This window comes from Camelus bactrianus, chromosome 10 (genome assembly GCF_048773025.1).
Source record: "Camelus bactrianus isolate YW-2024 breed Bactrian camel chromosome 10, ASM4877302v1, whole genome shotgun sequence".
NCBI lineage: Eukaryota > Metazoa > Chordata > Mammalia > Artiodactyla > Camelidae > Camelus > Camelus bactrianus.
This window is the reverse complement of record NC_133548.1, coordinates 25,998,095-26,013,993: the sequence shown is the minus strand read 5'-3', so window position 1 is coordinate 26,013,993 and position 15,899 is coordinate 25,998,095. Positions and strand designations below refer to the sequence as shown.

General features: G+C 32.4%; 1 protein-coding gene across 1 annotated transcript in view; it reads left to right on the top strand.

Moving 5' to 3' along the window:
- Positions 1-15,899, top strand: part of ELP4 (elongator acetyltransferase complex subunit 4) — a 209,652-nt gene that overhangs the window by 59,323 nt on the left and 134,430 nt on the right. Inside the window, exons 5-6 of the mRNA XM_045523771.2 lie at positions 636-775; positions 14,957-15,041. Of these exons, the coding sequence (XP_045379727.1) occupies positions 636-775; positions 14,957-15,041 (225 nt within the window). The remainder of the gene's footprint in view (positions 1-635; positions 776-14,956; positions 15,042-15,899) is intronic.

Below are 15,899 nucleotides of genomic sequence, written 5' to 3'. Positions count from 1 at the left end.
CTGAGAACAAACTTATGGTTACCAGGGGGTAAAGGGTGGGAAGGGATAAACTTGGAGTTTAAAATTTGCAGATACTACTATATATAAAATAGATAAATTTTATATTGTATAGCCCAGAGAACTATGTTCAATATCTTGTAGTAAACTATAGTGAAAAAGAATATGACGAATGTATGCATATGTAAGACTGAAACATGCTATACACCAAAAATTGACACAACATTGTAAACTGACTGTACTTCAGTTAAGAATAATTTTTTTAATTAGAAAAAAAATTTGTAAAAAAAAAACTGAAGTCTTAAACATTAATTGAGTTATGTATATAAAGTTTTTTATTAAGAAAGATATTCAGTATAGCAAAAAAAGCAAAGAAGCATTTAAATTCTTATGAAACTTAGGGAACTACCAGGAGTGAAGATACATGGGAAATGTAAAGGTTGATTTACAGCTATAGATAGTTCAAAACAATAAAGGTTGTTGCATGCTTCTTTGAAATTTAATAGTCTGTGTGTATCAGCTCTTCCTTATTAGCATTAAAATGCATAAATATATCAGTGTTTTGCTGAATATAGGACACATACATTGTAGTTTTTAAAAAACTATTTTTTAATGACTAAAATGGGTTTTCTTATCAGGCTGGACCGGTATCATCTTCAAGGTTTGGTCACTATTATGATGTATCAAAAAGGATACCTCAAGAACTAATTGAGGCTTCAAAATGGCATGGATTTTTTCTTCCAGAGAAAATATCGTCAACTCTTAATGTAGAATCTTGGTAAGTTAATGATTTCACTTCTGATTTCAGAGGTAAATAAAATGTTTTTTTCCCACATTCTTTGAAAGAATACATATTTAAAGGTACATATCCTAATAAATGTTAGTTTTCTATATAATATGCAACCTTAATTGTACATATGTTTCATATTATTTCATTGTATATGATTTTCTACTTTTTCTGGTCCTGGACTTGTTGGACCCCTGTTACTCTTAATTTGCAAGTTGAAAGGTCTGGATACCGAATTTACTATACCTGCTGTTTTTATTTTCAATAAAATGTGAAATAGTTCTATGTCAGGCTCTTTCAGCCCTAAATGCACATAGATACCTATTATTTATTTATAATAATAGCAATGAAAATGGTATAAAGTCAAGCTGTTGCTCCATGTTTTTTGATAAGTGCTCTTTCTGAAAGTAAACACTCATGTGTTTTCCAGTATTTTATTTATTAAGGCTTTCTATTTCTAGTCCTGCTGTAAATAAAGCAGTCTATTTTTTTCAGATGACTTACGAGAATTTAGGGTTTGAGTTTTACAATGAAAAGTTTTAAGTATTAAACTAACACAACATATTTATAGTGCTGCTAACTTTATTAAGGCAAAACCCTGAAAATTACAGTAATTGACATTGAATAATTTATAAAGTGTTAAGAATATTTAATTTCAATTCTTATTGCAGTTGGATCAAGGGAAAGTAATTCACAGAGTAGGTTGTCACCTCTGTTTTCTTTCACACTATAAAACCATTACCTTCCAAGTGAGATGAGTTATTAAATGGAGATTTAATAGACAAGAAGTTGTGAATGGAAATGACTTAAAAATCTAGAGTCTCTTTCCCAGAAATATTACCTGAAAATTTAGTGAAGACTATCCTATTTATTTTTACTAAATCTGTTTCCAAAAAAAAAAATTAATTATTGTGTTCTCCAGCCTGTATGGCTTAGAGACTTACCCAAAGTGGTGTTTTGGTGATGTCTTACTGTTAATAGCTACCTGCTATGTGTCAGTCACTCTACTACATCTTTAATTTGTTACCTAGTGTAATCCTTGTATCGATCCTATAGAAGTTTGTATTCCCATTTTCCAGAGAAAGAGACCAGAATTCACAGACATGAGTTATCTGAGCCTCAACTATTAAGTGATAGAGCCAGAATTTTAATTTAGTCAGAATATCCTTTCTTTTCCTTTTTGCTTTAATTGCTTCAAAAGATTTTGGTGTCCTTCACCTTTATTTTCTTGTATTGTAAAGAGCTCTGATAAAGAAATAAAAAAGCTAGGTTCTGATACTGAGTTCATCCTTATTGTTAACCTTGGGCAAATCCCTTAAAATCAGTGAAAATAAGTATCCTCCTATGAAAAACAGAGGCATGGTGTAGGGGACTGGGTAGAATTCCCCTTATCCTTCCTGTTTCATTCATTTTCTATTAAGTTTGAATGATTATGTTGATAATACTAGCTCCTAATTTTTGTCATTCACTGAACCAGACATACATTTACATAGGTTTGGGAAATAGGTAAAAATAGTTTCCATGATTTCTCAAATAGTAAATGTTGGAAGCCAGATTCAAAGTTAGTTCTTTCTGACTCAAAACTCTATTCTGCCTCCATTCATGGAGTTCTTAGGGAAATAAAAAATTAAAAGTGTACATTAAGTGAGATGTAAGTGCATGAAAAATAATATGGTATTACTTTTGTAATTAAAAAAAAAGTTTTAAGGATAAAACTCTTTTTAAGCTGGAAAGTACAGTTTTTTTCATTCATTCAGCAGCTAAAGAGAGGAAGAAATTAATATTTGTTGAATACCTGTTCAGTGTCAGTCACTATTCCAGACATTTGACAATGGGATATCTCATTTGATCCTCCCAACAACCCTCCCAGAGAAGGAATGTTATCCCTACTCTACAGGAAATTTGAGGTCAGAGACGCTGAGTACTTTTCCCTCTTTGCAGGCTGTAAGTGACTAAGCTCACATTCAAACCCAAGAATCCAGAACATCTGCTCTTTTCTATAACAAGCTGTCTCCATTTGCTGCTCGTGTACATGTCCAGCACACGAAGCTCAGCACCAGAAAAATTACACCTTGACTGGCTGTGAGAATATAATCTTTAAAATATATTTAGAATATTTTTTTGAGAACTAATAGTCTTGCATAGAACAGGAAAATTTATGGATTTTAATTATCAAGGCAGTATTTCATTTCATAGTAGTTAAATGATAATTCGTTTATTTCATATTAAACTTAAATGCTTAATTAAATGTAATTAAACTTTAAACATGTAATTAAATTAATTTTGAAAATGGGTACTTTACCATGTGAGATTTATTTTAATTTATGAAAAGCGTGTGCTCATTTCACTAAAATGAACTTTACTGGTTCATTTATAAAACAATAAAGCTAAGCCCTACAGTTGTCCATACTTTTCCTGTAATTAAGATTAGAGGATATAGCTGTGTCTCACTATCATATGTGAGGATATAATATATAATTTTATGATTTCTAAATGCACCGTTGAAACATACAGTTTTTTTTTACAGTAAGAAAAACTGAAGGTCACTTAAAATCTGCACTAATTTAAAATTATTGATAGGTTTGCCAATGGAAAATGTTCAATACATACAGTTTAAACTTTCAAATTAAAACCTGGGTATGAAAAACCTGAGATGTATCATAATATCACCCAGATAATTTTGTTTTGATATTTCACTGTTATAAATCTGATAATCTCAATCACAAAATAAAGATAGAAAAACCTGATTTTGAGAATAATTCTTTAGTCTACAAGTTTTTAAATTTGACATTGTTTTAAATTAAACTTTGCTAGCAGGTATGCCCAAGCACAGTTCGGTTTCCTCACTAGAAAGATACTGTCATTCCCTATTTATTAATTATGTATTAACAAATCTACTAACATATTGTTTAACCTACTTTTATTGACTGAAAGTTTGTGTCCTCCACCCCTCGCACACACACATAGAAATTCAGATCTTGAAGCCCTACTCCCCAATGTGGTGATATTTCGAGATGGGGCCTTTGGAAGTTAATTAGGTTTAGATAAAGTCATGAGGGTGAGGCCCTAGTCTGATAGGATTGGTGTCCTTAAAAAAGAAGGAAAAACACCGAGCTCCCTACTGTCTCCTTGAGTACATGCCCAGGAAAAGCCATGTGAGCTCACAGTGAGAAGGTTGCCATCTGCGACCCAAGGAATAAGCTCTTACCAGACACCAGCCCTCCTGGCACCTTGATCTTGGACTTCTAGTCTCCAGAACTGCAACAGAATAAATTTCTGTTGTTTAAGCTACCCAGTATTTTGTTCTGGTACCCCAAGCCAACTAATAACACCTACTGTGTTGTAAAATGTTACTTTTTAAAATTACAGATAATGTTAAGTCTTGAGTATTGGGTTTACATTAAATTGGTAGCAAATAGAATGATTTTGTTTTGATATGTTTCTTTAAAATTCAAGATTTTATTTTTACGTATTTATCCTAACAAAAGCTAGTAGTTTCTTACATTAGTTAAAAGATTGGTATTGATTAAGTTGAACAAACTGAATTCTGCAAACTAATTAATCTTTCTAAGAGAATTTCTAGGAGAAAATCAATGGAGAGAGGATAGGAATATTACTTAAGATTTTAGGAGTCATTTCATTTCTCTTACCCTGCCAACTCTCTTTACCAGCTTAAATGAAACTTCTGTATAAGCCTCTATATTATTTTCCTAGACAAATCGTAGCTATGCTCCTCATACATTCCTACTAGTATTCCTTTGTTCATACTTCTGTCAGAACTCTAGTCTCAGTACACTGTAATTATTTGTCTTGTCTACATTCTTATCTTCCGCTCAAGCATTGGAATCCTTGAGGAAAGAGTTACATTTTTTTCATCTATTTATTCCCTGAATCTGGGACCCAGGAATTGCATGCCAAACATTGCTCTGGTTTATGCTGTAATAAAGATCTTTTCGTGTAATTACCTTTTTTAAAAAAACTGTTGACAGTTAATGAATTAGTGAATCAATGTATAAAATATAGTAGTTACTCAAATAAACTATGACCTTGCTCTTAGCACAAAGATTTAGTGGAATGAAACCAATAACTGAAACAAAGCCATGTAAGAGTATATTTTATTTCAAAAATACAAATCTTTTAGATTGAGAAGCAGAGAACCACAATACATTTAGAAGTTGCAAATAGAAAATTCACTCACAAGAAAGGAATTTTAGAAGAGAGCTTCTAGGTAAGGTTAAACGTTCAGAACAGAAGTCATATACTATAAACTACTCTGTTAAAAGGATATAATGAATGATATATTAATACAAATCTCAGAGCTGGGAAAAAGACAAGATGTAAGTGTGAGGAGGGATTTTATCTATTTACTTATCTGCTGGTGATATAATTAAAGTAAAAAGATAATTCCAGGAACTTTAGAGAGAGAACTATTATTCTGAGCCTCACTTTGATCAATGAAGAGAAATGACCTGCATACGTGTTTTCGTTTCCTTCTTATTCCTGCCCTTCCAGAGGGCCTTTAGGTACACAGAATTTAGTTGATCATCCTAGCATCCTGGCCTGCAATTTTCATTGGTATCCATGGTTTTTGTTTTGTTATTTCCTACCTTATCTCCGCATTCCTAATCCCAGTCATCTTCCCCATAGGCATACTCTCTATCATTTATGTATATCCTTCCAAATTTCTCTTCTTCCTTTAATGAAGCAATCTTTGACCCTTGACTCCTCTTGCTCTCCTTTCTCTCTCTTCCCACATTCAGTCTTTCAGCAAATCCTGTCAGCTGTGTCTTCAGTATACCCAGATCCTGATCATTTCTTGCACCCTTTACCTCTTCCATGCCAGCCTAAGTCACCCACATTTCTTACTAGAACTCTTGGAATAACCTCCTAATTAGTCTTACTCTTTGCTTCTTAGTCTCTCCTTTTACTCTAAAATAGCCCTAGTGAATATTTTTAATATAGTGCTGTCCAGTAGAGCTTTCTGCAGTGATGGAAATTTTCCATGTCTGTGCTGTCCAAAATAGCAGCCACTAGCCACATGAAACTAAGAGTGAGTGCTTGAAATATGGCACTGAAATTTTTATTTTCTTTTCTTTTATTTAAATGTAAGTGGCTATATGTGACTATTGACTATCTTATGAGACAGTACGGTTCTACAACATAAATCAGCTCTTACCACTACTCTGGCTCAAACCCTACAAAGACTTCCCATCTCATTCAGAATATTAAACCTGCATTCTAACCGATTCATAAAGTCTGCATATCCTTACCTAACCTAATTGCTAGCTACCTCTCTGATCTCTTTGATTTCATTGGGGTTGGGGAAAAGGGTAAACGGAATATCAGGAATTCTTTCCAGGTTTCAGACATTAGAACTAGGATGGTACCATTTACAGATCTAAGTGAACATAAACATATATCTAACAATATTTATTGAACGCCTTCTCTTACGTGAACACCTTGTGTGGACCTGAGTACCTTCTATGAGCCTAATATTATGTGAAACTCTAGGTTTATTGTAGTAAATAAAGCAGCTGTTATCCTTGACCATTTATAGCTTACAATCTAGTGAGAAAGCACACAAATTTTTTTTTAATTCAGGTAAGTAAATATATATGTCATTATTTTAACTGTGATAAGTAATATAAAGACAAAGAATATTTTCCATAAATTGAGGGGAGAGTGAAAACTTTGGGCTGGGTTCAGATAAGGCCTCTCTGAAGAGGAAACATTTGAGCGGAGACCTGAAGAGTAAGAAGAAGGCAGTCATACGAAGAACACTAGGCCAGGAGTGCTCTTGCGGAGGGAGTGGCAGGCATGCTAAGAAAGGAAAGAACTTAGAGTTTGCAAGGACCTAAAAGGCCATGTTGCTGAACTAGAATGAGTGATAGCAAGGACTAGAAAGAGGATGAGTTCAGAGAGTTAGGCCAGAGTCATATCATTCTTTTAAGAAATTCCTTCATAAAGGGGCAGAGAAAAAGCAATAATTAGAAGAGGTTTAGGTGAGAGAATTGCTTGGGGGGAGTTTTTCGGGTTTTTTTCCTGCTCTGTTTAAATGTGAATGGGAAAAATTCATTTAAGAGGGAATAGATGAAGATATAGAGGAGGGAAAAGTGGTTTCCAGCTATATGTCACTGAGCAAATTACTAAACGACTTGAGAAAATTCCTAAGCTGCTCACTATCTCTGTTACCCATTTATGAAATTGGTCTAAAAGTAATACTCTTTGAACAGTACTTGTTATATAGAAAATACTAAATAAATGTTAGTGGGTAGTTGGAGTGTTTTCTGGAAAAGGCAGGAAGTGCCCCAGAGCAAGTGTGCAAGGATTGGCCTCTAAGATATAATAACATTTCCTCCACTGGAGGGAAGGAAGGAAAGGAAGCAGAAAAGAACAGTGTAGATGCAAAAAAAAAAAAAAAATTGGTTTGTACAGTTGGAGGCAGAGTCTTGAGTAACATTAAGGATATGGACTGATGTCTTCTCTCTACCCAGTGAATAATAGTTCATCAAACTGTTAACAGTGTTCACCTCTGGGGATGGATTTGGGGTATTTTTTTTCTATTCCTTGTCTGTTTTATATATTTGGATTTTTATGATGAACAAACATCTTTATAATGGAGGGGTATTTCAAATAAGTTTTGAAAGCCCAGTCATATGGGTATAATATAGTGAAATCCCTAACTTATATCTCATATCAAACTATATTTTAAAAGTTCAGATGCAATACATGAAATTGTTTAAGTAATAGAAGAAATATAAAGAGAATGTTTTAAACTCTTAGAGTGGAGAAATAGCAATGAGTATATCTGATGATTCTCCATTTGAAGAAACCAGGACTGTCAAGAAATGTTTGAGTCAAAGGAAAGAAAAAGGTACACCTGTGACATCTTTTTATGCTTAAAAGTGCTTAAAGAATGATGAGGGCATGTCAAAAGGATACAGAAGCCAGCCCAAAGAAACTCCCACTGGCCAAATAAGAGACAATTGGAGCATCAAAATAAATAAATATAGTAATGGATTATAATCCATTTAAGAAAGTAAGAAGCCATGCATACTTGCTGATACAAATGAATGAATAAATAAGTTATTGAGGAACAAGATATTTACATAGCCTCAAAGCACCTCCGCACAAAATACTTACTACTACAAAGGGGAAAGTATGAATTTATGATGGAAAAGCCGAGCAGACATCAACTTAATCAAGTTAGTATCACCAGTAATGGGGCAAGTTGAAATTGTGTATCACCTGATAGCATGCAATGAAAATAATTGAGCAACACTTCTGCAGTATTCCTACCAAATATATAAAAATAATTTAAACCTAATCATGAGGAAACATCAGATAAACTCAGATTGGAAATATTCTATCCAATAGTTGGCCTGTGATTCTCACGTGTCAGGACCATAAAAGTCAAGGAAAATCTGAGGAAGTTGCAGATTCAAGCAGACTGAAATGAGACATGACAACTGACTGCAGCATATGATTCTGAACACAGTCCTTTTGCTATAAAGGATGATACTAGGACAAGTGGTAAAACTTGAATGGTGTCTGAAGATTAGATGATAGTATCAGTTTCCTAATTATAGCAATATCCTAAGTCAGATGGTTATATTATCGTTATGTAGGACAATGCTCTTGTTTGTAGGAATCATACCCTAAATTATTAAGAAGTGATAGGTCATCATGTGAGCAACTTATTGTCTCGTGAAACAGGGAAAAAGAGGTTTTTGTTCTGTATCTGTAACTTTTCTATAAATTTGAGATTATTTCAAAATTTTTAACAAAAAATTAAGAAATATAAATGTGTGTGTATATATAAATGTATATATATAGTATATATATCTTTACCTGTAAATATTATATGTAAAATATATTTTATATTTACTTTATATCTATATAAATATATAGCAATATACTTTATAAGTGTATAAAAATATATAAATATTTAGTAAATTAAGACCATGTTTAAAATTGGTAAGAACAAGTTGCATCCTAATATAAAATGGGCAAAAGATACCAAGAGGATGTTCTCAAAAGTAGATACAGAAATAGCCAATAAGCCTAACTAGTAATCAAAGAAATGTAAACAAAAAACAAAGAGGTACCATTTTTCAACTATCAACTATTTAAAATGATAATGCCATGCACTAAAGATAGTGTGGAGAAACAAATCACTCATGTTAATTGTACAAGTGTATATTGTTAAAACAGCTCTAGGAAAGGATATCAAAAGTTAGAGTGTACAGTACCATTGTTGCCATCATAGCATTTATTTCTCCTTTGGGAAAAAATATAATTATCTGAGCAAATACTTTTAACCTAGACAGTCAGCTTTCTTTTCCCTATCCCTTTCTTTGGTGAAAAAACACGTTTGGAATTCAATTTCTCCTTAAATATAGGCCCATGAATGAACAGTGGCCATATTCCCTGTGCCTCCCACATTATTTAGCTCACTTCTGAAAGTGTTTTAAAAGACTTAGTAAACAAAAACACTAATTCAAAAAGATACATGCACCCCAATCTTCATAGCAGCCTTATTTACAAAATAGCTAAGATATGAAATCAATCTAAGTGTCTAACAACAAATGAATGAATAAAGATGTGGTATATATACACAGTGACATATTACTCAGCCATAAAAAAGAATGAAATTTTGCCATTTGCAACATGGATGGACCTGGAGGGTATTATGCTTAGTGAAATAAGTCAGAGAAAGACAAATACATTATATATTGTGTATTATCACTCATCTGTAAAGTCTAAAAATAAAACAGATGAATGAACATAACAAAACAGAAACAGATTCACAGATATAGAGAACAAACTAGTGATTACCAGTGGGCAGAGGGAATAGGGGTAGGCAAGATAGGGTAGGGAGTTAAAAGGTAGAAACTACCATACATAAAATAAAGAAGCTATGCAAGAACCTATATAGGAGCATTTGACTCCACTAGGACCTCCGTACCAAAGCCTGCCATCTCTCACTCACCTGACTTATTACACTTTCAACTCACTAGCCATCCCTGGTCAATTGATCCCTGGTCAGTTCTTATCTCTGCTTCCTTGCCTTTCTGTTGCTTTGTCTCACTTGCTCAGCAAAACTATTCTGGTTAAACAGGACTCTGGGTAAAAAGGTAGAAAGTGGTGGTTGTGGGGAGGCAAGTGTATGAATTGAGATTGTACAAGGATAGCAGTTATTGATCATGACAAGGTCTAAGATATGACCATAGGAGTGAGCACTTGTAGGTAGGATGGAGACAAGATTGTTGGAAGAGATGATGTTAAGAATTGAAAGGCCAAGATGTTTGAAAGACCAGTAATGACCCAGAGTTGGATAGGTGACAGCAATAATATGGGTACTAGAAGGCATAATCTAATGACTTATTTACATCAGTAATTAAAGGAAGTCAGAATAACATTGAATTGAATTATTTTTCATCAAAGATCATAACCTCTCTCAACAGGGTTCCTGTCAGATTGTTTTGTGGATACATGCAATTCTTGCATCCTCATGTTCTTAGTGCTTTCCCAGCTGTGGTCCAGAGATTTGTGCTGGTCATAGCCCTCCATGGCGCCCCTAATATATTCATAATCCCTATATGTTCTTCTCTTAGTTGAGTATCCATGGTGAAAAGAATCAAACTCAATGCTGTTAGGCAAAAAGCATCAGAAAAGAAAAATCAATAGATGACATTCTTCAGGGTAATAATAATGTGATTTTTAACTTGAAAATTACTTGTGAATCGACTTCACAGTCTTTATAGTCACATGCAAATTATATGCTAATATAACTTTAGCTTAGCAAACTATTTTATGCAGTTAGTTGAGACATTTAATATTGTGCCTACTGCCTTATGAGTATATTTCACTCTTTGTCATAGATAAATATCTCAGATATATGTGTAAATAGATTTTAGATGATACAAATCGTATTTTCTCAGTGATTTGCATAATGTCAAAAATGCTTCATCTTTAGTTTAAATTAATCCTGATTGGTAGTGAAAACAGTTTCTCTTCCAAACAAGTAGTTAAATCAATACTTAAATGCACCGAAAGTTCTTATTTTTAAAGACCTTGCAGTGAATCATTTTAATGAGAAACATCATTCTTAAAAAAAAATCATTTTTAATTGAATTACAGTTAGTTGCAGTGTGTCAGTTACAGCACAATGTCCCAGTCATACAAGAAAAATCATTCTTGACTCATATAATTTTAAGTCAGAATGGACATCAGAGGTCTAGTACAGCTAGTGCAGCTCCTTCAGTTTACAAATGAGAAAATTTTGAAGCCCAGAGCAGAAAAATTAGAGAATTTGCCTCAAATCACACATTTTGCTACAGTTGTTGGTACAAATAGAACGAGAACCCAGATCTTGAGCATACTTTCCACTCTGCTATACTGGTATCTAATTGGTTTATTTAGAAGTCTGTGCTTTTCAATATTGAAATTTTTTTTTTATAAATCATGTATCAAATTAATGCAAGTGAGGCCTATAGGTGAAGTTCTCACCAGTGCAACTGAAAGAAAAATACCTTCCTAAAACTATACATCTGAATACTCTGACTATATTGAATGGAGCCATGTTCAAATCTCATCTGAACCACATTAAGGTATCTGAATCCACAGACTTTTCATTGAATATAGATCTCACTTTGAGGCTTTATCTTAAGTTTAACCAAAAAAGAGGTAACTTGAAGTTTTAGATAACTTGAATTTTAGGTGCCACTCTGTCGCTTAATTGTTGTACAGCCATGGGCAAATCACTTAGTCTCTAATGGTTCTTAATTTTCCCAACCATAATATGGAGAGAATGACTATGCTTACCTGACAAAGTTACCGTAATTTAGATCAAATGTTATGACAGTGAAGCAAACAGTTTTGAGTATTTATTATGTGCCACTTTACCAATTGATATAATTAAAATTAAGTAGTTTTGTTAGAAACAAACTCAAGAGCTTATTATCTATGAGTAAACTTTTTACTTATCAACTAGTTAACTTTACATACACTAATTTTATTTCTGTAATTTATTTTTTTCACAAATAAGATCTTGTCTCCTGTTACCTAAGCTTTTTTGTTGTTGTTGTTACATTTATTCTTTGATCACTTTAAGACTTTTATAGTTATTCCTTTGTTCATTGTTTGAGAAACTGCAAAATAATTATCTTTTGTTTATTATCTACTTGATTTCTTTTCTAGATATACTACATCTAGTTCTTTTTCTTACAGTAATTTTTAAAATATTTCTTAATGAGATTGAATACAAAATTACCTTTCACAGGAAAACCAGTGCCACTTGTTGATATAAATTAATGTTCTCTAATGCAAGTATCTATTGACGTCTTACTGAAAATCAGGGGAGGAGGGATATTTATAGGCATGAAAGTCTTGGTGGTTTTTTTCTATCAACTTTTTAAAAAATGTTAAACTTGATCATCAGAATATAGATTTATATTGGGTGACTGGGCCCCTTTTATTCATATATGTATATTAATATAAAGAAATTAATTCCTGTCAAACAACGTGTAATATAATAGCAGACACATGAATAATGTCCTTGGACAATTCAATTTTTTTAACCAAAGAAAATTTTAAATGCTTCGTATTTTAAAGGTAAAAATTTAAGTTATAATATATATAATAATCATTTTTATATTCTTTGTACTGTCATAGTTTTAAGTACTTTGTGGAATCTCAAGATAGATCATTTTACTATAAAAGTTGTTGAAAATTAAGAAAACCAACAAAAATAGTATACATGATTTGAAATGCGCTGCCTTTGGGATATGTTGTAAGCACTATGATAACCTAACCTTTGTTAAATGTTTGGAAACATTAATGAGGAAGCCAGGTCATATTTGTAACTTGGTTTCCTTCTTGACAACTCCTGTTTATGAGTTACTAGACTGCTGAACAAACAAAAGACAACATCCTCAAAATTAAAGGGAGTTAATTTTAAAATTTTTAGGTGATAAGATATTTATTTTCAGCAAAAAAAAATTACTATAAATATTGCTGACAAGGAATGTATCTCATAGAAATTAACAATACTTAGTATTTTAATATTAATACCATATAAACTAGTTCAGTTTTTAAAGTTCTAATTCCATGTATCAAAAAATGAACATTCTCAATTAATATACCTAAGTGTATTGATTTTTCCCATTTATTTTGTCATCAAAATACTTACTTCCCTAGAAATCTAACTAGTTTGGAGAAATTTATTTTGTTATAAAGTTCTAATCACTGTTAGTGATTGGATTGTTTATGTCAATGTGAAATAAGGAAAGAGACTAAAATGTATTTGGCTTTTTGTTTTTACAATTCAAAAGAACCCTCCCCCCTCCGCTGCCCCAAAACTTTGAAGAGAGTCTTAGATCTACTATAGTTATCTTAGGCTGTGAGAAGTTGAAATAAATAACAGGTCATGTCGGTTGGTTAAATGGTGGCAACTAAAAAATTAAGAAGTAATTTATGTATGTGGTATTTAGTAATGTGCTTCTAGAAAACAGATTTACTACCAAGTACTTAATGCAGATTTTGTTATTGAACAATTTTGTGCAGAGGGAAAATGCTTGAGAAACTTTTTGCATATATGAGATAATAATGGTCTTAGGTAAATTCATTATTGGTGGATTAAGATGCAGTGGATATGTTTTTGATCCACCCTCCTTTAACCCATAGTGACATTCGTCAAATGGTTGGCTGGAATTCATTTCATAATCTGGGACCTTGGAGCAGATTTTAGCTCCTGTGCAAAGCTAATTGACCCAAATAGGAATTCAATCTGCTGTGTTCAAACAGCAACTCTGTATTCTGAAAGTTGAGCTAGCCAGGACAAATACATGGTAAGATACAAAATAGTCACATCTTTGTCCTTATGGAATATAATTATTTATAGACACATTTCCTTACTCAGGAAAGTAGAAAAATGGGTCTGTGTAATTCATTGTATTTTCATTGAAAATGGAGAAATAAGCATGTGAGAAATAACTGTACTACCAGATCTTTCAATTGGAGCAATACCTGTTTTGCACAGAACACATTCTTTTCTCTTGGTTTTCTTTTTTGTTTTTGATAGAGAGGTGCTTTTGGGCTAAGTGAGACTGTTCAATAAGATGTTTACAGAGATGTGCATGTATTTTTTCTGAACCACTTACCATTGATTTTGCATGCATTGATTTAAGCAGTTTGCTGCACTTCCTAACTTCTTATATCCTTTAATGTTATATGAATGCTTCAAGTTATATTTCCTTCTTTCCTTAGGACAGACACTTCTTCTGCCTATATGATCCCTTTACTTAGGGTCACAGTAAACCAAATACTTTTTTATTTTTAAGGTCATCCACAGCTTTTTGCAGTATTAGGCACTTCAGTGTCTATGAAATTGCTGTGCTCCAGAATTTCATCATCATGGCGTTTAATGGTCAGACATAGCACACAGATTGTCCATTATGAAGAATCTTAAACTCAGTTAATGATTTTCTTCACTCTTACTAAATTTTTGCTGAGATGTTTCATAGTGTTTATAAAATACTTTAAAATAGTAATATTAATGCTTATAGTCATGTGGGAAATAAGTTTATCTTCTTAAATTCATGTATTTGTTTTCTTGTCTTTTTTACAGACAAAAGTGGAGCTTATACTCACTTCCCTTCATTTGTCTTAAAACATCATGTTTTTGAGTTTTTGAATTACTATTATTTTAGCGATTCGTTCTGAGAAAATTAAAACTTTGATGGAAGATGAGCTCAGGTGATCAGGACATTGATTCAGGTGTACTTGGCACAGCAGTTTATTAACTGTGTGTTAATTATCTATGATTACTCCTGAAAAGCTATGGTGGCTTCATCTTTTAGGTTTTCATTAAATCATTAATTTTCTTGGAGGTAACTAAGCCTGACATAATTAAGTCATCTCAGTCTCCACAGATTTTTATCTTCCCATGATGTCAAGAACACTGAGCTAGTTAATATAGGGCATTGCAAGTTATTCCCTGGATGTATTGACTTTTTATTTTAAAAATTATTTATACTGTTTGGCTCATCTTACATTTAAGTAATCTCATGAATATATACCTTTTAACTATTTATTTAATGTTTTAGCTTACAACTTGTATTTCCTGTGTAATAAGCCCATTTATGTATTCAAACCACTTCTTATCAACAGTTCTTTGACCCATGGCTACCTAAAGCTGCTTCAGTTTATCCAGAACATCATTTATGAGGAAGGATTTGATGGATCCAATCCCCAGGTATTGAGTACCTTCAAAACCTTTTTATAATCATGTATGTAATGTTGTTTCCAAACCCTCTAGAGGTAGACCCAGAAGGTCTTAGAATAATCAACAGTGAACAAGCTGTTTCTAAGCAGAGAAGATACAAATAAGCAGAGCAAGGCAGCCTTAGTTTAACTGTGTATTTAGAATTTTAGCTAAGTTCTCAGTGGATGCACATAAGATGTTCATATACACTGTCAACATTAATTATTTTTAAATATGTATTTGTAGTACCCAGAATTAATAGCCACAGTTTGAAACTTACCATTAAATCTGCAGGACTTGTACTTTCCTATCTAAATTTTTTATATTTCTGTCATTCAGGCCTTAATCTTAAATTATCTTATGAGTAAGAATTATTTTCAAGATTTTATTTACTATATTATGCTTTGAATTATCTCATTGAATAAAAGATGCATTTTTATTTGCTATATTAAAATATTTTATAATAACCATTTCTCTGTCACTCTTTTTTAAAAAACTTTCTCTGGATTAAAATGTTCTGGTTAGTTTAACTTAAAATGAGGGAAATTTTATTTCTAGATAGCATGCCTTTCACAATTCTTCCTTGGTGATTTTAATTGCTAAAGCTGCTAGAAGATTTGTATTTCCTTTATATTATTTTAGCAGAATTATTTCCAGAGCACCATTGTTTTCATTGAAGGAGACAAAGAAGCCAAAAGTCTTGGTTTTGGCATTATCAACTACACTTGCTTTTAATTCATAGCATAGATTTTTAAATATTCTTATAAACTTTGTCACTATATTTAACACTTTGTCCATGGAAAAATAAATACTTTTAAAATTTATTTTGATCACAGGTTAATAGCAGGT